The sequence below is a fragment of the Rhinatrema bivittatum genome, chromosome 12 (genome assembly GCF_901001135.1).
Source record: "Rhinatrema bivittatum chromosome 12, aRhiBiv1.1, whole genome shotgun sequence".
NCBI lineage: Eukaryota > Metazoa > Chordata > Amphibia > Gymnophiona > Rhinatrematidae > Rhinatrema > Rhinatrema bivittatum.
In genome coordinates this window covers 70,730,922-70,755,319 of record NC_042626.1, presented here as the reverse complement: position 1 = coordinate 70,755,319, position 24,398 = coordinate 70,730,922, and the positions used below count along the sequence as shown (strand labels likewise).

The 24,398-nt window shown below is 42.5% G+C and overlaps 1 protein-coding gene across 1 annotated transcript in view; it reads right to left on the bottom strand.

Annotated features, from left to right (window-relative positions):
• Positions 1 to 7,084: 7,084 nt before the first annotated feature.
• Positions 7,085 to 24,398, bottom strand: part of LOC115074014 (keratin, type I cytoskeletal 47 kDa-like) — a 30,985-nt gene continuing 13,671 nt past the window's right edge. The window contains exons 7-8 of the mRNA XM_029573082.1: positions 8,137 to 8,360; positions 7,085 to 7,336 (exon numbers count right to left, since the gene is read on the bottom strand). Of these exons, the coding sequence (XP_029428942.1) occupies positions 7,233 to 7,336; positions 8,137 to 8,360 (328 nt within the window). The 3' untranslated portion in view covers positions 7,085 to 7,232. The remainder of the gene's footprint in view (positions 7,337 to 8,136; positions 8,361 to 24,398) is intronic.

Genomic DNA, 24,398 nt, shown 5'->3' with positions numbered 1-24,398 from the left:
CAGTTTCTAGGGCTTACTCCTTGTATGCTGTCTTCCAGTAAGATCAGTCTTTTTCATTGGGAATACTTTAGAACTATCTGTTTTGTACTCTGACTGAAATGCTCCCACTCTGTTGTAAAATCGGTGTCTGATGCATTAGTTGGGAAATGGAGATGAGTCAAATCTCATGGCAATACCACTTTATTTTTCTGCCTCTCTCTCTTGCACTGAAACTCCGCAGACACTGCATTAGAAACTGACATGCAGGACCAAGTCATGAGCTGCCAAACAAGTTAATATGGGCATTACACCGAGTGGCATTTTCAGCTTTCAGTACTTTTGCAATACATCAGGGAAAGGCATCCAGGCAAGGCCAGAGTCGCATAGCACTCCCTACCTACTATCCATTATCACGGGCAATGATTTTTGCATGGATTTTTCCCTCAAGTAAAATGTCTACCTTAGCCAAAATCTTGTGGCTTTTCAAAACTGTGCAAGCTAAATGCTTTGTGGAAACTTTGCAAATTTTTTTGTGTGTGCAACTTTCTAATTCATTGTAATTTTGATTCTTAAATTTGGTAGAACGCCAACTTTCATGGTGCATGCAAAATATGCTGAATTTTGTAGGGTCTTTTTGTCTTTTTTTTTTTTTGCACACTACTTAACTCTGGTCCCTGGTGTGACTTGCTGTGGGTTGGGCAATTTTCAATGGCATTCACCTGCATAAATAGATTGGGGATCTGCATTCATTTGAAATAAAAAAAGGAAATTTGAATGAAATTTTCTGTTTCATTTCAATTCATTTTTAAAACAAAAATGAACAAATGTTTGTTGCATTCTAGAAAAAATAAGGCCACCAGTCTGCCAAATAGACCAGTCCCTCCCAGGCCTCCCATCTGAAGGCCCCCCATCCCCTACAAACCCACTTACTATGCTGTTCTTTATTCATGGGGCAGGAGGGATGTCCAGTTGCTCCTGCCCAGCAGTAATATGCTTAGAAATGGTACCGGCAGACTGAGTCCAGTCCCATTGTGCATGGAATATCTCGCAAAAGTCTCAGCCTCAGTCTGCTGGAGCTATTTCTAAGTGAGTACCAGTGGGGCAGGAGTATCTGGGGATTGCCTCTGTCCCATGAATAATAAAACCAGTACAGTAAGAGGATTTGGTGTGGGGTAAGGGGGAATCAGATGGGGAGGGGAACAAGGATTTTTTTTTATTTTTCAACCTGGCCTGACATTATTATTGTTTTGTTTTGTTTTTTAATTTTCTTTGTTGTTTATTTCTCTTTTTTTTTTCATTTTTAAATTTAAAAAAAATGAAACAAATCACAAGCAAAACGAAATGAAAAAAAAGATCTGTTCCCGGCCCTAACAGGTACAATGCCCTCCTTACAGGCAGATAAAAAGGGGTGCAGGTCCCACCTCCCACACACTACGGTCCCACAGCTACGGGACCAGCAGGCCTCCCCTGGTGTGAAAACGATGCCTGTGCATTCCCTTTTCCAGGCTTCGCACCCCGTTTCTCCCCCTCTGTTGCCTGCACAAAGAGCGGGCGCGCGGGCGCAGTTGCCATTTACTGCCTCCGTGATCTTGCGTGTACGTTAGCATGACAGCTGATAATGTATTGTTCACAGCCTGAGAAGGAGCACAGGTAAGCCTTGCAAGCACCACACCCCGGCAGAAGCCCTCGGAGGTAGAGAGCCGTGGGCTGTCAGAAACTCCGTGATTGAGCGGCTTAGCCGCCATCCTAGGAATGTGCAGAACGTGTCACACGGTGGAGCTCTTGCTACTGGCAGATGCTGGGACATGTTGTAGTATCTCAAGTCAGTCATCTTACCATGCAGGGCCTAGGAGCCGCAGGTTTTAAAGCTATAGCATGCTCTTCCCTTACACGCTGGAGGGTCTCCCGTCTTCACCAGCTGCTGAACATGTCCGACTGTCTTAAAATTAGCCGGATATTAACCAGCAAACTGTAAAGACTACTCTGACATTGTGTCATGCAGAAGGACAAACCGAGTTTACATTTAGATAGTAGCTCATTGGATGGACATGTACTGTAAATCTTTGCCTTCTGTAACAGCTTTCTGAATCTCATCATTCCTGCCGGAAAACAAATTGCACTGTGTGGCTGTGACTTATTCCAGAGAAGTCTGAAGTTTCTTTTGCCTTTTGTTTCACCAGTAGGGTCTGGAAGTTTATTTTTCCCCCAATGATAAAGAATTCCAACATCCTTTCTTGAGAGAATCAAGAAAGGGGATTTTATATATAGACAGAATATAAATATACAGTAAATTTGTACAGTCCCAGTGCAAGAACTGGATTCTGCTGGTGTGTGTTGTACTAGTGCTAAATACACTGCATGCTGATTGTTCTAACTCTGCACTTTGCTCACTACTTCGAGTTCCCGTCAGGCGTTACAGCTCTCATCCCGTGGGGGGGTTCTCTCTTACTTTTTTTTCATATTTAAAATTTTATTCATCAAAACAAAGTATACAGTGAACCATAGATATCACAGATATTGATGAAACAAATAAGCATAATACAGTATCATAGTAGCAGAACAGTCATCTGAGTATATATAGCTATATACCCCAAAAGTAGCAGAAACGAAATCTGTATGGTGATTCACTCTTCCATAATCTATCTATGATAACTTTTTCATCCCTATCCCTCCCCCCTGCCTCTGGCTTTCTCTCTTACTAAACAGGTTTTGACTTGAACCATGACTGCAACTTCAGCCTTCCTGAAAGTTACAGTACATTTCTTTCTTAAAAGTACGACCTGTCATGGAACGTGACATGCTCCTTCTACCCACAGGACAGAACAATTTTTGAAGTTTACTGTCTTAAGGGAAAATATTCATAGAGATAGTCACGTGAGCCTGGTGTAGAAAAATGATACGAGGTGGGTGGCACCTTATGGACTTAACTAATTTACGGGCCGATACAGTACAAATGCGGGAGAGCGGGCGAACGCCTGCTCTCCTGGCACGCGATTCAGTAACTTAATTTATTTAAATTAGGCCCGGCGGTAAAAAGAGGTGCTAGGGACGCTAGCGCGTCCCTAGCGCCTCTTTTCTGACAGAAGCGGCGGCTGTCAGCGGGTTTGACAGCCAACGCTCAATTTTGCCGGCATCGGTTCTTGAGCCTGCTGACAGCCATGGGCTCGGAAATCGGACGCCGGCAAAATTGAGCATCCGGTTTTTGACCCGACAGCCGCCGGCCGACTTCAATTTTTTTTTTCTTTTTTACTTTTTTTTACTCTTCGGGACCTCCGACTTAATATCGCCATGATATTAAGTCGAAGGGTGCACAGAAAAGCAGTTTTTACTGAATAAGGGGTAAAGCTAGCGTGTCTAAAACACGTGTCCAAATGCCGGCTAACAGTGCGCTCCGTCGGAGCTTTCGAGGACAGAGTCCATCTCATCAGGTGCCTGAAGTGAGGTAAGAGAAAAAAGTCTCTGAATTCTTCCTCGCATCATAAAAATGTCATTTTATATAAGATGCACACATGATCTCCATTTTTACATTTTGCCAGTCTGCAGATACCCCTAGCATAGTCGCTTCTTTTTCCTTTTCAAAACAGGAAGGGGGAGGGATATCTCAAAATAGCCAGAACTAGCTTAAAATTACCCTCCAGAAATTGGAGGGGAGTCTTGGTGAGATGGGGGGACTTCAGGGTGAAGAGGGTCTGAATGACCTGCAGATGGACTGGGCAAACCCATAGACTAACTGGTAAAACTGGTAATTTCATTGCCGCGTACATGTTAGAAAATCTCCTGACTTACACATGTAAAAGCAGACTTAGCAGGATAAGCAGCATTTTAAGAATTAGCAGGCTAAGAACTAGCTTTGTCGTTACCTAGCCAGATAACTCAGAATGTATCTGGATAAGTACAAAAATGTATTCAAAGATTTTTGCATGCAGATGCACGTTCCTGGGTATATTTACGCATGTGTATAACCTGCGTACATCCCATGCACGCAGGTTATAAATTACTGGAGCAGCTTTCGGCCTCAGCAATGGGACCTAGTAACAGGACTAGCCTGAGGCCAGGCCCCATCATCAGGCCTGGGCCTGAGCAGCAGTACCCAGCTTCAACCTGGCCCTGGCCTGGACCTAGGTAACAGCTCCCGGCTGTGGGCCTAGGCCTAGACTTTGATGGCGGGAGCAGGCATCAGGCTTAGACTTCACCAATGGGATCCAGCCTTGGATTGGGCACCAGCTCCAGGTCTAGCCTCAGTTCCGGAATTCAGTCTCAGGGCCAGTGAAGTCAATGGGGCCTAAGGATCGCTTCCTCCATTGACTTCAATGGAAAATAAAAAACTGATGAAACAAATAAACAAAAAATATTTTTCATTTATTACAAACCAAATGAAGTTAGGTGACCTATGAAATGAATATTCAAACAAAACTAAAATTTTGCCTCTTCAGTCTGTACTACCTCCCCTGGAAGGGCATTACATGCATTCAGCACCTTTCCGTGAAGAAATATTTCCTTATGTTAATGTTTACAATTGTACTATAAGAACATAAGATGTTGCCATACTGGGTCAGACCAAGGGTCCATCAAGCCCAGTATCCTGTTTCCAACAGAGGCCAAGCCAGGTCCCAAGTACCTGCCAGGATCCCAAACATTAAATAGATCTCAAGCTACTATTCCTTATTGATTAATAACATTTATGGTGTTCTCCTCTAGGAACGTATCCAAACCTTTTTTAAACCCAGTTACACTAACTGCCATAAACACATTCTCTGGCAATGAATTGCAGAGCTTAACTATGCGCTGAGTGAAAAAGAATTTTCTCCGATTTGTTTTAAATGAGCTGCTAACTTCATGGAGTGTCCCCTAGTCCTTTTATTGTCTGAGACAGTAAATAACCGATTCACATCTACCCGTTCAAGACCTCTCATGATCTTAAACATCTCTATCATATCCCCCTCAGCCGTCTCTTCTCCAAGCTGAACAGCCCTAACCTCATTAGCCTTTCCTCATAAGGGAGCTGTTCCATCCCCTTTATCCTTTTGGTCGCCCTTCTCTGTACCTTTTCCATCACAATTATATCTTTTTCGAGATGTAGCAACCAGATTTGCAAACAATATTCAAGGTGCAGTCTCACCAAGGAGCGATACAGAGGCATTATGACATCCACCGTTTTATTCGCCATTCCCTTCCTAATAATTCCTAACATTCTGTTTGCTTTTTTGACTGCTGCAGCACACTGCACCGACGATTTCAATGTGTTATCCACTATGACGCCTAGATCTCTTTCCTGGATGGGAATATGGAACCTAACATTGTGTAACTATAGCATGGGCTATTTTTCCCTATTATGCATCACCTTGCACTTGTCCATATTAAATTTCATCTCCCATTTGGATGCTCAATCTTCCAACCTCACAAGGTCCTCCTGCAGTTTATCACAATCTGCTTGAGATTTAACTACTCTGAATAATTTTGTATTATCAGCAGATTTGATAACCTCACTAGTCATACCTCTTTCCAGATCATTTATAAATATATTAAAAAGCAGCGGTCCAAATACAGATCCCTGAGGCACTCCACTGTTTACTTTTTTCCACCTTGAAAACAGACCATTTAATCCTACTCTCTGATTCCTGTCTTTGAACCAGTTTGTAATCTACAAAAGGACATTGCCTCCTATCCATGACTTTTATTTTTCTTAGAAGCCTTTCATGAGGGACTTTTTCGAATGCCTTTGAAAATTCAAATATATCACATATTCCAGTTCACCTTTGTCCACATGTTTATTTACCCCTTCAAAAAACTGTAGGAGATTTATGAGGCAAGACTTCCCTTGGGTAAATCCATGTTGGCTGTGTCCCATTAAATCATGTCTATCTAAATGTTCTGTGATTTTATTCTTTATATCAGTTTCCACAATTTTTCCCAGCACTGAAGTCAGGCTCACCAGTCTGTAGTTTCCCAGATCTCCCCTGGAGCCCTTTTTAAACATCAGTGTTACATTGACCACCTTCCAGACTTCAAGTACAAGGGATGATTTTATCGGTAGGTTACAAATTAATTGTAATAGGTCTGAAATTTCATTTTTTACTTCTTTCAGAACCCTGGGTGTATACCATCCAGTCCAGGTGATTTACTACTCTTCAGTTTGTCAGTCTGGCCTACCACATCTTCCAGACTCACCATGATTTGATTCAGTTTATCTGAATCATTACTCTTGAAAACCTTCTCCGAAACTGGTATCTCCCCAACATCCTCTTCAGTAAACACAGAAGCAAAGAATGTGTTTAGACTTTCCACAATGGCCTTATCTTCTCTAAGTGCCCCTTTAACCCCTCTATCATCTAATGGTCCAACTAACTCCCTCGTAGGCTTTCTTCTTCGGATATATTTTTTAAAGTTTTTACTGGCCTCTACGGCTAACTTTTCAAATTCTCTCTTCGCCTGTCTTAACAATGTTTTACACTTAACTTGCCAATGCTTATGCTTTATCTTATTTTCTTCTGATGGATCCTTCTTTCAATTTTTGAATGAAGATCTTTTCGTTAAAATAGCCTCTTTCACCTCATCTTTTAACCATGCCAGCAATTGTTTGGCCTTCCTTCCACCTTTCTTAATGTGTGGAATACATCTGGACTGTGTTTCTAGGATGGTATTTTTTAACAATGTCCACACCTTTTGCATATTCTTAACCTTTGTAGCTGCACATTTCAGGGGTTTTTTCTAACTATTTTTCTCATTTTATCAAAGTTTCCCTTTTGAAAGTTTAGTGTTAGAGCTGTAGATTTACTTATTGTCCCCCTTCCAGTCATTAAGTCAAATTTGATCATGTTATGATCACTATTGCCAAGCGGCCCACACCACCGTTACCTCTCTCACCTAATCTTATACTGCACTGCGCAGTGCGCATTAGATCTAAAATTGCTCCCTCTCTCGTCAGTTCCTGAACCATTTGCTCCATAAAACTGTCATTCATTCCATCGAGTAACTTTATCTCTAGCATGCCCTGATGTTACTATTTGGCTTCCATTTTATAAACTGTTACACTGCCTTATTTTTAAATTCTTTGGTGCAAGGTGGAGGCTGTTTTAAAAAAATGAGTGGCACAGAGTAGCTTACCTCAGAAGAAATTTTATTAGAGAAGGGAGCAGCAGGTGTTGGCTGTTAGTGTAACATGGTACAGAAACACATCGTGCTAAAGATCTCAGGCTGGTGAACATTAGCTTTTGGTTCAGGCCTTCAGAAGAGCTGAGCCTGGATTAGCCTTCTCACAGTTTCTTGTTTCGCTTCTCTTCTGTTTGCTTTGTCTGAGATGAGATAACCTTCCCATCCACTATTTCTTCCACAATCGTTTTAGTTCTTATAGTTACGTCTGAAAAATGAAATGGAAAAAAAATGTAAATCTTGAAAGGTCACAGCTTAAAACAAATCTAATAATTATGAAACGTTAAGGAATTTGATTCTATTTTCTAAGTGCTTTAGACTCTCTCCCACTCCCCACCATGAGAACAGGCTGTAGCAAGGATCACCGCCCAACCTCAGTTTTGACTGCGAGCAGAACGCGTCGCATGCTTGTTACTGTTAGACAACGAGAAGAAGGTTGGATTTCATGGTCATGCAATCTAACCAACTCCTTAAAAGCACTGCAGCACAAAGCACTTTCACATGGACAGTCGGTCTTTTTCGTAACTAGCCAAGAGCTGAATTTTGCATAAAGTTGCACAATGGAGCTCTCCATTCAAAAACAATAATTTAGAAATAAAATGGAAGCCCTGAAACTTGTTTACATTATTCTAAATGAACACTACCAGCTTCCCAGCTACAGGTGGACGGGTTCGTAGGCACGGCTGGGCAAGCATCATTAAAGGCCACAGTGCGCTCCCGCACTCCCCCAACGTCAAACGTTTCCGAGGCTCGGTGGCAGAGCTGTGCACTGCCCTGGAGAGGGCCTGCCATTGATTTCCGGGTCTGGTCTGACAGCATTCGCAGCCCCTGGGGTTTGGGGGGAAGGGGAGGGAGACCCAGCCATTGCACAATGGGGACACTTAGTGATTGCAGGGGCCTCTGGCCAAGAAAAAAAGATGTTAGAGTCAAGTCAGCGGTTGCTTGATCTGGTGCCCTAGGACATAAAAAAAAGGCAAATAGACAATGATGGAAAAAAAATCTGCTCACCTGGTGGTGGTATAGGCTTTGCTTTTTCGGAGCTCTTCTCTTCAGATGCTGATTTCAACTGCGATTTATCAGATGCCGATTTAGATTGTGATTTATCAAATGCTGAATTAGACAGTGATTTATTACTGTTCTTAAAGTCTTCTGATGTTGATCTAGACTGTGATCTCCTTTCATCTATTATTGGTTTAAACTGTGATTTGGAGTGGCTGCCACTCTGAAAATCACTGTAAGGGAAAAGCACAATATTTCAAACCTATATCAGCACTTACGAACAAGAAAACACAATTCTCACGTAACAAAATCCTAGTTTTCTCTTTGTTTCTGCTCAGGTTTCCCCTTTCACTTTATACCATTCAAAATACTTTGCATTGTCATATTCTACTGCTACTACTATTTATCATTTCTAAAGCACTACTAGATACACGCAGCGTTGTACACACTGAGACAGTCCCTGCTCCACAGAGCTTACAATCTACTCAAGACAAAATACATGACAAACCAGAATCTACAGAATGTGTACTTATTATAGAGAAGTGGTTGGGAATTAAAAGCAGCCTCAAAATGGTGATTTGAATATGGCCAGAGAGGAGAGCCTGATGCACCAACTCAGGAAGGCTGTTCCAGGCACCGCAAGGTGAATAGCGCAGAGTTGGGATTCGGCAATGGAGGAGAAGGGCACAGATAAGAGCAATTTGTCTGATGAACGGAGTTCATGAGGAAGGGTGTAGGCTAGGAGGAGCTGCAGAGTGCGGGCATTTGTAGGCAAGTAAGAGAAGCTTGAGCCATATGTGGAAGAGGATGGGGCGCCAATGCAATGACTTGAGAAGACAGGTTACATAGGCATAGTGACGCTAAAGGAAGATAAGTTGTGCAGCTGAATTCTGAATAGATTGCCTTGGAGAAAGATGATTCAGTGGGAGGGCCACAAAAAGCAAGTTGCAGGAGATAAGAGAGTGAATGAGTGTTTTGGTAGCATGTTCAGAAAGGAAGAGACAGAGGCAGAAACGACATGCATAATCAATGTTTAGTATGTATGTAGAGAGGTGACCTCAAGTGATAGGGAGCAGAAACATAGGAAAGGGGGGAAGCAGTTTTGGGGGGAAGACAAGAAGTTCCATCTTGGTTATGTTAAGTTTACAGTGGCAGCGTGACATCCAAGTGGCAATGTCAGACAAGCAGGCTGAGATTTGGGACTGGATTTGTAGTGAAATCTCTGGTCCGCAGAGGTCGATTTGGGAGTCATCAACATAAAAGTGGTACTGAAAGCCATGGGAGGAGAAAGAAGTGTAGAGAGAAAAGAGAAGCGGGCCCACGATGAAGCCTTGAGGACACCGACTGATGGTGGAATAGTGATGGCAGATGCAGCACTAAACGATATAGTAAAGGTGTGGTAGGAGAGGTAAAAAGAAAACCGGGACAGAGCAGAGTCTCAAAATCTAATCAAGTAGAGCATCTCAAGGAGTAGACGATCAACAGTGTCAAAAGCAGAAAACAGGTCAAGGAGGACGGAGGGTCTTCACCTTACTGTGGACCGTTATTGTAAAGTGTGGGGTGCCATACAATGACCAAAAATTAAATCAATCTATTCCTGTTAGTGAGAGCCCACTCTCTGTCATCTACATTTGGCATTCACTTTTAATTCTGCAGCTTTAATGTTAGGGTTGTGGGTAGCAGGGATTCTGATATATTTTATTATGGGGATTTTCTAGCAAAACAGTAGATGTGATTGTCTTGCTATAACTATGTGCATATGTACCTACAAATACTATTTTATCATGCACCTCGTTTCTTCACTTGTAAGACTATAAATGTCACCTATAAACCTCAAATTTCTATAATATGTTTTAAACTTCTTGGCTGGAAAAACGTGAACCAAATAAACAATGATGGAGATGATTCACAAAATCAACCTTTTCTGAGTAGTTTTTATGCACTATTGAAAACTATATAATCACAGTTTAGCCAGTGTGTTAAATAAGGTATTTGCCATGTCTGGATTTTATGTGCATTAAAAATAATAATAATAATAATAATAATAATAATGGATTAGCAGATGATGTCCAAGACGGTTAATGGATGAATCAGCTTGTTCTTCATCATCATCAACTTTATTTCATAGACACCCCCCATTACAAACAATCAAGGTGACTTTTAACATTCAGTAAGTAACTTGGTCAGATTGTAAAGTTAGTCGGATAAACTTATTTGGCTAACTTTGGAGGAATATTCAGTAGTGCAGGACTACTGTATGGCACGAATGAAGTTAACCGGATAAATTATCTGCCCTGGAAACCCTTACAAAATCCGGATGAATTTTAGCCTGGTTAAATGGATGAAATATTGAAAAGTGAGCATTTACCCAGATAATTTGTGACTTATCCAGATAAATGCTGCTGAATATTGACCCCCACCCCCTCCTCAATGTTTAGATATATGAACATTAATATGTTTTGACATGTATCTCATCTTTGAACTTGTATCCCCAAACCCACGATGCCATGGATATCAAATGAAGGAAGAGAACTATCAATTATCAGGACTTCACCTTTTTTTTTTTTTTGACTGGGATGCACCATCTGCTATTGTCTTTTCAGTGACTTTTAAGAAGCTAAGCCCCTCCTTTATCGGGGAAGAGGCCACAACACGGACAATGCTATGGCCCTCCCAGAATGTGGTCTCTAATGGGAGGGGAGGTAGGAGGGGAAAGCAGAGAGAAAGTAGGGATGGTAACAAGCAATGGTGGGGGGGGGGGGGGGAAGGACTAATGGGGAGAGAGTTGTGTAGGGAGGGTTAATTGCCATGGCCATTTATACAGCCATTGTCCTACCCTCGGCCTTTTTTCCCCCACCTGAGCGACTTTGATGGCACAGATTTTTACTCATGCAGTTGCTCCCCTCCGCATTGGTCCAATACCAGTTCAATAGTTCTTGCAGTAAAAGCCTGTTGGCAGTGAGTAGATGGAATGGGGAGTCTCTCTGACGGCACTAGTATGAGTCACAGCTGTGCAAGGAGAGGCAGCAGTTGCCAAACTGAGGCTTCCACTCTTCCACCCTCATACTACCAGACTTGATGGTAAATATAAAGAACATAAAGAAGCAAAACTGCTGAGGGAGGATGGGGAGGTTTTGTCAGGAAAAGAAGGCTTCCTCACCGTATGGGGAGAAAGGCGTAAATGTGCTGACTCTTCCAGTCGCAACACAATAATGGAGTAGGGCCAGTGCTGAAGTGAGAGAACTTTCTTTTCTTTGCAATGTGGGTTTTGTGACCAAATGGATGCACTGGTGGAGGGCGTGCAGGTTCATAACTCAGCAAATTACATTGGGCCATTGCCTGTATAAGGAACATCCAAATAGAATTTTGCAGGGACCCAATTAGGGGTCTATAATGGTAACCAAAAATGGTGCTTGGGGACATTATTGAATTCTAGCATGTATTTGAATATTGTATCTTGGTGGATCATATGGGATCATTCTTAAGGTTGTCTTCTTTTTTTTTTTTTTGAGTGGGGTAGCCAAATAACCAAATCAGAAAGGTCCTTGCTTTTATTGTGTCATTCTGTTTCATTGATACTTTCTGAAATTCTTAATTTTAGAATATGCCTCATGTGGTGGCCAAATTGGAAAGCTCCCTGAGATTATCCATAGGTGGCCATGATGGGAGAGTCAGCATGATTAGTTGGCCATTTTGGTTAGGACCATTCATATTACTGGTCAGATGTAGAGAGCTCATAGCTAATCACAAAGATTCATGGAAAAAGCACTTGTACAATTCTGTGAGGACATCTTTGCAGGTGCAGCAATATTAGCACCTAGACTCTTGTGGAATTTCAGCCTAAGGAGAGGCTGGGCTTTGAATTAATGCATTTTAATCCAGACTATTTTGTTTCTTGCATTTTAATATTAATTTCAGTTTAATCATGCCATCTAAAGCAGCGGCAGACAAGAAAGCAAAGGTGACGCCTATGGCAAAGGCAAGTGAAGTAAAGAAGACCTTAAATAAATGGTTGCTCAAAGCAAAATCATTGGTGGAACCACAATCCACCCAGCATTGTCGTGCTGCAGGAAGATCTGCAGAACAGAAGGAAACCGAGGAATTACTCAACCAGCTCAGAGAACAGGCGAAACAGCACGGTACAGGCTGGCTCTGGCAGTGACTGAATGAGTCGGAGCCTGATGTGTCGAGTGGCAGAGCAAGAGGACATCCAGAGCCAGACAAAAGGAAAGGAACTCCCCTGTGGATAAGTTTCAAAGGTCTCCTGGATCCACATCAGAGTCTGTCAGGTCTTCATCCACCAGAGAGGGATAAGATTCAGACTTCTCGTCTACTGATTCCAGTGAGAATGAAATGACATTAGCTACTGTGATGAGAAAGGTGCTTAAGACATTTCATAAGAAAAGAACTGCCAAGAAGAGAAGCAAGCCTAGCAAAGTGTGTGAAAAGGGGGAAAAGGTGATAGAAATGGCGGTATCTTGATACTATTATGTGTGCCCACAGGCAGTACAGGGGCTGGACTTGGCTTAATTACAGCCTAAGGTATCAATCCATGGCTAGATGAAATGCCCTTGCAGAGGCCATTTAATACAGGTAGGATGTCAAGCTCAGCACAATCAGGTTTAAATGGAAGTTTTGTGCAAAGCACAGGAGGTGAGTTTGTAGGCAGTGCAAATTCTGGCGTGCATGTTCAGGCTGTGGAGGAATCCACCCAGGCTCTTAATGCAGGAACCAAAAGGACACGCACAGTTTTGACAGACAAACTCATTGATTCGCTGAGCCCCCTCCCCAGTCAAGCTTACTGCTCTGGGCCCTTTGTTAAAAAAAAAAAAAGTACTCGCTCCACGATGTAACAGGATTTATCCATGATGGTTTTTCACTAGGTCTTACAGCGTACCCGCCTGCCCTTCAGCGCGCCTTCACATCTCCTCCTCTACGTGACCACATGCAGAAACTGTTAGGCAGAAAAATGATAAAGAAGCAGCGCTGGAAAGCATAGCCAGACCCTCTTCAAGTATACCACTGCCACATATAATCATATCGGCATTAGGTAAGAGCTTTCCTAGATACTGCACAGAACCAACAGGGCCATCAATGATGAGTGAAACCCTGGTGATTTAATATGAAACACGATGAGAATGATGGAGCATAATCTGCAGAGATGCATGCATTTCATTAATTATGTTTGTGCATGTGTGTTATGGGTATATTGCTCATTTTTCCCAATGTTTTGGAAATATTATGAGGGCAATCAATCATCCACACCCTTCACTGATCTCTTCTTAAGGTTCTCCTAATAGCTGACTGAAGGGCTCAGACACTGCATAGCACAGCACACAGCCACTTACACACAGCCTTTGGTTTACAGTATTGTAGACATTTAAAAACGGTGCCGTCTTTAATTTGATGCTGAAAACAAATTAATAATCAAACCTCTTATAAAAACTAAATTGCAATTATAATATAGTAAATCTCCCATGCCAAAGAGTGCTAATTGCCAGCACTCAAAACAGTAAAAAAAAATCTACCTATGAAAAGGCAACACTGCAAATATTACACCGGACACTAAAACTCCAATATACATCCTATTATGAAAATAGAACAAGCCTCCCATACCAAAACAGCACTAACTGCCAGCGCTTAAACAGTAACAACCCTACCTATGTAAAGGCAACACTGAAAGTATTGCATCTGGCTCTAAAACACCAATGCACATCCCATTTGGAAAACAGAACAAACCAGGCTGTCTAAAAATACCTGCAAAATAAAGAATACGTGTAGCTAAAACACATTGTACAAAATCTTTTAAAACATAGGTCCCATCCTGAGATGTCAGACCAGAGACATTCTAATCTAAAGAGGGGTCCTATATTATATCCAAAAAATCTAATCACAGCCTGCCAAGAATACAGTTTACCAAGAGATACACTGTATTTATTTAATTATTCAAAATTATTTCTATCCCGGACTTCCGGTTATGCTGTCAGCTGCCGTGCTCCCACTTACATTTTCATTTTTTTTGTCCACTTGAGCACATATCCATTTCCTAACTTCAGCTCTGCCTCTGATAACAGGGAAAGGGAAACGTTCTATTCCTGCACTTAGGGCTAATAAAAGGTCGTTTACTGTTTTTCCTTATTAGTATTATGCACCTGTACTGTTATTCTGGGGGGGGGGGGGTCCCTGTAAGGAAGGAGAAACTGAGTTGCCCCAGTGAAGTTGGGGAATATCTCGGAAGTCCCGACCAGCTTCCCTGCTTTATTGCGGGGTTCAGCTGGAAACTTTTGGGGTTTATGGCCCCCCCCCCCCCCCCGAGTCTCGAATATTTTCCCACATGGGGGGTTCAGGGGGTTTGTTTTTTGTAAGAGCTAGGGAACAGGGTGGGGGTTTAGGGGTTTTCTGGTTCGGGCTGGAGGTTTCACACGTTTGGGGTTTTGTTAATCATCCAGGAAACAGAATACTTCAAAGGACTGGATGGAGTTTACAGCTTTGAAATGTTTGACCCACAGTTCATTTTTCTTCTCCTCTTTCCTTTTACATGCTGGTTATTCTTTACAGAGCTGGAGTATTTCTTTTTTCAGGATCTTGTACTATGTAGCTTTTATTTGGTAAGGTGCCATTTATATAGATTTTTTTTTTTTGCACTTTAGATGGCTGCTTCTCTCCAGTGTCTCTCGTTAAATGTGAGGGGGAGTTCTTCATCTGTTAAATAAAAATGAATACTATAGCTGGCCAGGCGACACCAGGCACTAATCCTTTTTTTTGTACAAGAGACCCACCTTGCAGATGCTGAACATGCTAAACTCCGGTGCAGCTGGGTGGGATCTATTATTCTTATTTTTCGCGAAGCCCTGACTGTTAATCGATCTTTTAGCGACCCTGACGGCAGGTATGTTTTTTCAGACTGTATTCTGGGCTCGTTTAATTTCACGTTAGCTGACATCTACGGCCCTAATACGAGCCAGTCAGAATTTTTTCTCAGACTTGTTGATAGCCTGGTCAGCTTTGGAATTGGCTCGTTATGTATAGAAGGAGTGTGTCCAGACCCTTGATTAGACAAGTCCTAAGAACATAAGAACATAAGAAATTGCCATGCTGGGACAGACCAAGGGTCCATCAAGCCCAGCATCCTGTTTCCAACAGAGGCCAAAAACCAGGCCACAAGAACCTGGCAATTACCCAAACACTAAGAAGAACCCATGCTACTGATGCAATTAATAGCAGTGGCTATTCCCTAAGTATAATTTGAATGTCTCACATCTGTTCCCCCTTAAGGTTTTCAATAATACTTTACACTTAATAGATGTATGGTGTGATGTTCATGCTGGGGTCAGAGACTACACTTTCTTCTCCCCTAGACATGGTACGTACAGGCGATTAGAATATTTTCTTTGTACTAAACATTTTTTATCTTATGTTGACAGTACCCTGTACTCTCTCCGATCACCACCCAGTTCAACTGCGGTTTTCCTTTAAAGATAATACTCCTACACTCTCCTGATGGCTCAATACTGCCTTCCTAGGAGACAAGCATTTTCTGGACTTGGTTGTGAAGGCTGCTGCTGAATACAAGGAGCATAATCCAGATAGTGAGTATGATCCTACCCTGCAGTGGGAGGATTTAAAGCCCTTTTGAGAGGGAAAATTATTAGCTATGCTGGTTTTTTACACAAAGATAAACATAAACAAATTAATGATTTGCTGGCTCAGATTCATCAATTAGAATCCCTTCATTAGCAAAACTGCTCTCCACCTATCTTACGTGAACTTGAAAAAGCTTGACAGACCCTTCGCTCACTTGAGATAGGGAAAATAGAAAAAGCCATAGAATTCATTAAAGTTAAGTTTTATGAACATGGTGATAAGGCGGGAGCCCTCTTGGCTAGAGCTCTAAAATGGAAAATGGGAAAATCCTATATTTCTAGGATTGTAAAATCAGATGGCTCAGTTATGGCTACCCCTCAGGATATTTAACAGGCTTTCATTCAATTTTTTAACTAAAATTTATACTGACTCGATTACTGCATCTAGGGCAGATAAGCAGGGCTTCCTTAGTGGTTTAAATATGCCGGTGCTTTTTGAGCCTCAAATTGAAGGGTTAATGCAACACATAACAGTGCAGGAAATTCAATTAGCTATTTCTGAACTACCCAAAGGAAAGAGTCCTGGTCCAGATGGATATCCTATTGAATTTTACAAAAACTTTCTTTCTGAAACTGTGCAGTTTTTGTATCCAATTCATAATAATGCAGTTATAGAAGGCTCCCTTCATGATTTGGCTGACACCATTATTGTTTTAATACCTAAACCTGGGAAAGATGTGACCTTATATGTCTCCTATTGCCCTATTTCTCTCTTAAACTCAGATATCAAAATATTGGCAAAACATTTACTGCTGCGTCTGAAGAGAGTACTCCCCAGCCTAATTCACAATGACCAAATGTATTTGTTAAAGGGCACGTATCCACCTCTAATATGAGGTGTTTATTTAATATTCTTCATATCCTTTGCCGTCTCCATCTGCTGGCTGCCTCATCAGAGGCTAGGATTACCAGCTGTACTTGTTTCACCTCCTAGACACGCTCCCCTCAAGCCCCATATGATCTCGCTGCACCCTTCCTCCCCCCCCCCCCCCCCCTGACTGATGTCACCTGCGCGCCGGGAGTGTCAAAAGCGCATACGTGGGCCGTGGGCATTGCGTGTCAAAGGAGCACAACCAAGGGACCTGCCCCTTGGTGCGCCTCACAAGAACAACAGTCTGTAAGTATTCATTATGGAAAAGTTCAGGATTCTGCCAATCAGCACCTCAAACAGACAGAGATGTAAAAAATCCTATAGAAAACCACTCTCAAGATGTCTTACGCAAATTCCCACATCAACTAACTCATTATTTGTAGGAATGTTAATGCTATCTCTATTGCTGCTGATTGCACAATCTCTAGGAAAAAAATTGCCAGTATTTAATGACCTCTTATTGGACAATAAACCGGACTTCTGCGGAGTAACAGAGACATGGCTCAAAAAATCAGATACCGTTACAGTAAATCAATTTCCCAGAAACATCTATGACATCCATTCCATTCCCAGATTGAACAAAGGAGGTGGTGGACTGTTACTGTTGATCAAGAAAACTTTCAAGATGTCCTTGCAAGCCACTGTTGCACCGCCAAATTTTGAAATTGGACTTCTAAAATCTAAACAGTTACAAATATGCTTAGTATATGTCCCACCCGCCCTAATTGAGCATAACCCCTCCCCATTAATTGAATTCCTTATGAATAATATTGATCTCAATATTCCTTCCATTATTCTTGGCGATTTTAATTTACATGTTGACTCAGTACCTTTATCATCCAGTTGTGACTCTCTTATCCACTATGACAGCTATAGGCTTTCAGCAAATCATTAACCTATCAACAAATAAAGCAGGCCACACATTGGACCTCATATTCATTAACTCCCAAATGCAACATAAGAGCCACCAAACATTTTGCATATCCCATGGTCCGATCACTTTTTGATATCAATATCTATCATTATACATTATCCATCAACTAAAAAAACCCATATAGAATATAGAAAGACATGTTCCCCAGACATGTTAATTGAACAGCTTCCAGAGGCCCTCAAAAAAAATCTGATATCAACACTGCTCTTAACTCCTGGATGGCAATCACTAATGAGGTAGCTAATCAAACTATGCAGTAAAAACAGCTCCCTTTGGTACACATCAGAATTAAAATCAATGAAACGTCGCCTACGAAACTTGGAAAACAAATGGCGTAAAATACCTTCAACAATTTCGCTTAGTAACTATAGAATAGCCCTTCACAATTACAGAATAAATATAAACAAATCTAAACATGATCACTAGTCAAAGAAGATTCATGACTTTCAATTCAATCCCAGAGTTCTTTTCTCATATGTCTCAGATTTAGTTAAGCCAATACCCAACACAGACCCAGTTCACAGCACAAAATCCAGGTGCAATGAACTTGCCAAATTCTTTAGAGATAAATCCTTGAACCTGATAAATAGGCAATAAAATAACTCTCCCAACAAATGTTGAAACAGCGTGGTCCACTTTTGCAAATACCTCATCCACAGAAGTAGAATGCCTCTTAAGAAACCTAAATCCAGCCACCCACCTCATAGACTCAATACCTACCAAATTACTTAAACTTGTTCCTAACATCATCTCCAAACCCGTAGCAGATATGAACAACCTTCCCTTTCCCAAGGTATCCTCCCTGATCAATTAAAAAGTGCCATCATTAAACCAATAATAAAGAAACCAAACTTACCCATAACTGACCTATCCAACTTTAGACCCATATCTAACCTATCTTTTCTATCCAAACTCATCGAAAAAATAGTTAATCAACAACTGATGGATCACCTTGAAACCAACAACATCCTAAATCCTTCCCAATTCGGGTTCCGAAAATTTTTAGCACAGACTCTTCTAGTGTCCCTCACTAACACAGTCTTGAGGGGCCTAGACAATGGACAATCGTATTTACTCATAATATTAGACATTTTAGCCGCCTTTGATACGGTAAATCACAAGATTTTACTAGACAGGTTACATGAAATAGGATTAACTGGTACCATCTATCAGTGGTTCAAATCATTCCTGAGCAATAGGTCATATAAAGTTCAATTTTCAGAAAAACAAAACATTACCCATGGGGTTCCGCAAGGATCATCTTTATCATCCACACTTTTTAATTTATATATGTGTCCTCTATGTAAATTTTTAGCAGGATTCGGTTTAACCCATTTTATATATGTCGAGGACGTGCATATTTTAATCCCAGTCACTGATTCTCTTGAAAAAGCATTGAAACTTTGGGAAATCTACCTCTCCGCTATCAAGCAACTACTAGCCCAACTTAGCCTGTCACTAAACCCATCTAAAACAGTTTCTAATACTCCGGCCCAAAGTAAATGATCCACTCACTCTACATGTATCAACACCCACAAATAGTTACACTATTTTTCACGAAGTCAGAGACCTGGGCGTAATATTGGACAGCGAACTTAATTGTAAAAAATGGATAAACAACTTCATCAAGGACGGATATTTTAAACTCCATGTTTTAAAAAAACTCAAACCACTATTGCATAAACAGGATTTTAGAACAGTTTTACAAGCACTATTATTTTCTAAAATAGATTAATGTAATGCACTTCTTTTAGGTCTCCCAGCATCCACCACCAGACCCCTTCAACTGCTACAAAACTCAGCTGCCAGAATCCTTACAAACACTAAACTATCAGAACATATAACCCCTGTCCTAAAAAATTTACACTGGCTCCCAGGTCTCAGTATAAAACACTATCACAAATTCATAAAACATTATGGGGCAGATTTTCAAAGGGTTACGCGCATAACCCCCGAAAAGCTGCCCCTGCGCGCGCCGAGCCTATCTTGCATAGGCTCGGCAGTGTGCGCAAGCCCCGGGACGCGCGTATGTCCCGGAGTTTCGAAAAAGGGGCAGGAAGGGGGCGGGTCCGGGTGCAGTCCGAGGCGGTCCGGGGGTGTGGTGGCAGTCCAGGAGCGGGTCCAGGGCATGGCGGCAGTACGGGGGTGGTCCCAAGTCCTCCGGCACAGCGGCCTATGCCGGGGGATTTGCGCCGGTGCGCGCAAGTTACATCTGCCTTGGGCAGGCGTAACTTCTGAAACAAAGGTAGGGGGGGGATCTAGTTAGGCCTGGGGGGTGGGTTAGATAGGAGAAGGGAGGGGAAGGTGGAGGGGAGTGGTAGAAATGTTCCCTCTGAGGCCACTCCGATTTCGGCCTCTGATTTCGGAGCGGCCTCGGAGGGAACTGAGGCAGCCTGCACGGCTCGGTGCGCGCAAGTTGCACAATTGTGCACCCCCTTGTGCGCGCTGACCCTGGATTTTATAACATGCGCGTGGCAGCGCGCGCATGTTATAAAATCGGGCGTAGATTTGTTTGCGCCGGGTTGTGTGAACAAATCTGCGCCCGCGCACAGGTTTTTAAATCTGCCCCTATATAACGATAAGATGGAATGGCACACCACACCGCAGCACTTCATTTTCACACACCCCAAAGAGTCTCTAGATCCGCCAGCAATGGAACCTTGCCCATCCCTTCACCACAGTCAGCCCACCTTAATTCTGTTAGACAAAGAGCCATCTCAAGAACTTAGAATGGAACCCAACACCAAAACATTTAAAAAGGGTATTAAAACTTGGCTCTTCCAATTTGCCTTCACCGAACAGTAAATTTTTATGGCTTATTTTTTAAGGACAAAATTTTAGCTATGCTTAGATTTTAAGAATTGTATGCACTTTTATTGTATTTTATACTATTTGACTTATATATTAATTGACCTGCACTATAGAACATGATAGATTTGTATTTTATGATATGATAGATTTGTATTTTATGATTCAATAGATTCGTATTTTGTGATTTGATAGATTTTAATTATTTTATTATGTAACTACTTATCTTATGTTGTTCTCTAAACCGATGTGATATATTTTTTGAACGTCGGTATATAAAAACAAACGAATAAACAAATAAAATAAATAAATATGGCTAAACAGAAGGGTATTCCTGGGGTAGTGCTCTACCTAGATGCGAAAAAAGCCTTTGATAGGCTGTCATGGCCTTTCCTTTTTGAAATCCTGACCCAGGTGGGTATCCCACCTCGTTTCGTGTCCTGGATTCATACCATGTACAAATCTCCCAGAGCTCGATTATTAGTCAATGGTCACCTTTCTCCTTTTTTCTCGATTGGCAGGGGCACTAGACAAAGCTTCCCCTTATCCCCGCTCCTTTATAACTTAGCCATTGTGCCACTTGCTAGGGCAATCCAACAGAATCAGTCGATTCATGGTTTGCATCTGGGAGTCGTACACATAAGATTTCTCTATACACCCATGACGTGCTGCTCTATATCACCAAGCCTAGGATAGCAGGACCAGCCTTACTTTCCACTCTTCACAAGTTTGGACAACTCTCTGGGTATAAGGTTAACTATGACAAATCAAAAATGTTCCCAAACTGTCAGTTGGGACCCCAAATGGGGTCATCCATCCTTCAGTTGGGGTCACAAGTGCCTCAAGTGACAGCACTCTTTAGATGCCAGCAGCAGCAGCATTAGTACTGGACGACAGCATGGGGCCTGTAAATAAGCACACACTCATAGACTGTGCAGTGGCACAGCCCTTGCATGAGTTTCGGTAGTTGCAGGAACCCCTGTGCATGGAGGTATCAGGGCTGCTGCAGGGCCTGATGTGATCTGCATGTGGCAGGAGCTTGAGACCAGCCATGTAAATCTTTTGTTGTATTGCTATGCAAAGTAATTCTTTGTATTATGTTATAAAAGATTCAATAAATATAAAATTTAAAAAAAAAAGAAAGAAGGGGAGGGCTGTGGGTATGGCCAGTGGAGATTTTCACTGCTGCTCTCCCCTCACCAACCACTGAACCTAACCAAGAGAAAAATGTTGCCCCTGTCATCAGCCTTCTCTCTCTTCCCACTGTTATCATCCACCTTTTGCCCAGAGCCCAAAGGAGTGGCCAGTGAGATAAGGAAGAGGGGCTATTTGAAGAAAGGGATGAGGGGCAAGAGGGCTTTTTTGTGTAGGATAAGGTGGGGAGGGATTACTTCTGGAGAGTGAGAGAGAAGGAATGATAGAAGATCAACTGAGGGATGTAAAAAGAATGGAGATGTGAAGAAAGGGTTGTAGGGAGGAGATGAAGCTGGAAGGTTTGAGAGAGAGGATGAGAGGGAAGAGGTAATGGGAGATGGGGTGAGAGGGAGCGGATGACAGAGAATCAACTGGGAGATGTGAAAAGGACTGGAGGAGGTGAGAGTGAAGGGGTGGGCTGGGGAGTGAGATACAGGGATTGAGAGAGGGGAGGAGGTTAAGAGAGGGCATTGGATGGAGTACAGGAAGGGTGAGACGGAATGATTAATGGGGAACTGCATCACTGCTAATTTGTTTTGGTCATCCTGTGGGCACACTTGGGAACTCTCCGGATTTGGCCTGGAGACTCAGGAATTTTGAACGAATTGCCAGGTCTCTGGGCCAACACCCGATAACTCCGAGTGCCTTGCTGCAGAAGGCCAGGAGAAAAAGGGTCTGGAGCAGTGCAGGCTCAAGGAAGGAGGAGTTTCAGCACCTGTGCCTCAGGAAAACAACATGAAAAGCGAGATGAGCAGGAGCGTTGCCCTGCCCTGCGGGGAAGCAAGAAACTGCAGATGCAGGAGGAAGAGCAACAACGTTGGGCCGCATGCTGAAAATAAAGCAAGGGCAGAGCAGCCCGACACTGCAGGAGGAAGAGGAGAGGGAATGGAGCTCATGTCCTGCGGGCCTGGGGAAAGAGGAGGCTCCTGTGGCTAATAAGAATCGAGGTGAGAAGTGTATATGTGTGTGGAAGAGGGAAAGAAGTAAATGAGAATGTATGCGTCTATTCATTTATGGGTGTATGTGGAAAAGGTAGAGGAGTGAGTCTGCATGTATATGTATGGAAGAGGAAGAGAACTGAGTTTGTGTGCATGTGTGTGTGTGTGGAAAACAAGAGTGAATGCATGTGTGTGTGTGGAAGGAGAGAAGTGAGTGAGTGAGTGTGTATGTGTGTGGAAGGAGAGAAGTGAGTGAGTGTGTGTATAAAAGGGAGAGGAGTGAGTGCATGTATATGTATGGAAGAGGAAGAGAACTGAGTTTGTGTGCATGTGTGTGTGTGTGCATGTGTGTGTGTGTGGAAAACAAGAGTGAATGCATGTATGTGTGTGGAAGGAGAGAAGTGCGTGAGTGTGTGTATAAAAGGGAGAGGAGTGAGTCTGCATGTATATGTATGGAAGAGGAAGAGAACTGAGTTTGTGTGCATGTGTGTGTGTGTGGAAAACAAGAGTGAATGCATGTGTGTGTGTGGAAGGAGAGAAGTGAGTGAGTGAGTGTGTATGTGTGTGGAAGGAGAGAAGTGAGTGAGTGTGTGTATAAAAGGGAGAGGAGTGAGTGCATGTATATGTATGGAAGAGGAAGAGAACTGAGTTTGTGTGCATGTGTGTGTGTGTGGAAAACAAGAGTGAATGCATGTGTGTGTGTGGAAGGAGAGAAGTGAGTGAGTGTGTATGTGTGTGGAAGGAGAGAAGTGAGTGAGTGTGTGTATAAAAGGGAGAGGAGTGAGTGCATGTATATGTATGGAAGAGGAAGAGAACTGAGTTTGTGTGCATGTGTGTGTGTGTGGAAAACAAGAGTGAATACATGTGTGTGTGTGGAAGGAGAGAAGTGAGTGAGTGAGTGTGTATGTGTGTGGAAGGAGAGAAGTGAGTGAGTGTGTGTATAAAAGGGAGAGGAGTGAGTGCATGTATATGTATGGAAGAGAAAGAGAACTGAGTTTGTGTGCATGTGTGTGTGTGTGCATGTGTGTGTGTGTGTGGAAAACAAGAGTGAATGCATGTATGTGTGTGGAAGGAGAGAAGTGAGTGAGTGTGTGTATAAAAGGGAGAGGAGTGAGTCTGCATGTATATGTGTGGAAGAGGAAGAGAATTGAGTTTGTGTGCATGTGTGTGTGTGTGTGGAAAATAAGAGTGAATACATGTATGTGTGTGGAAGGAGAGAAGTGAGTGAGTGTGTGTATAAAAGGGAGAGGAGTGAGTGCATGTGTATCTGGGTGCATGTATGTGTGAGGAACAAGGAGAGAAGTGAGTGTGCATATGTATATGGACAAGGGAGAGAAATGAATGAGTATGTAAGAATAAGCATGTATTTGAGTGAGTGAACATGTGAGTTTGCTAATGTGTGAGAGAGAAAGTTTGTGCACATGCTGTTATCGCATAAAGCATGGTTACGATTCAGCACTCTCTGGCTCCCTAAATCTCAGGGGGGGCATGGCTCTACCCAATATTCATTTTTATTATTGGGCAGCTCGATTGGCGGGGATGCATGAGTGGCTGCATGGGGAGATGTGGCATGGCTGGGAATGGAACAGGAACAAGCCAAATTAGTTAACCTTGCTACGCTACCCTTCCCCCTGCGGCGTAAAATAAGTAGGTCTAGCCCTACTGCAGCGCACGCTCTCTGTATGGAGCCAGGTCCAGAAATGTTTGGGCAGGGATATGGACAGACTGTCCCCCATTGCACCTATACTCGAGAACCCGATGCTAGATGCTTGCACCTTCTCCCCTGTTTTGCGTAAATGGCGAGATAAGGGCTTGGTCCTCCTATCAGGTCTATGGGATGTTGATGCATTTATGGAGCTCTCCGAACTGGAAACTGAATATGA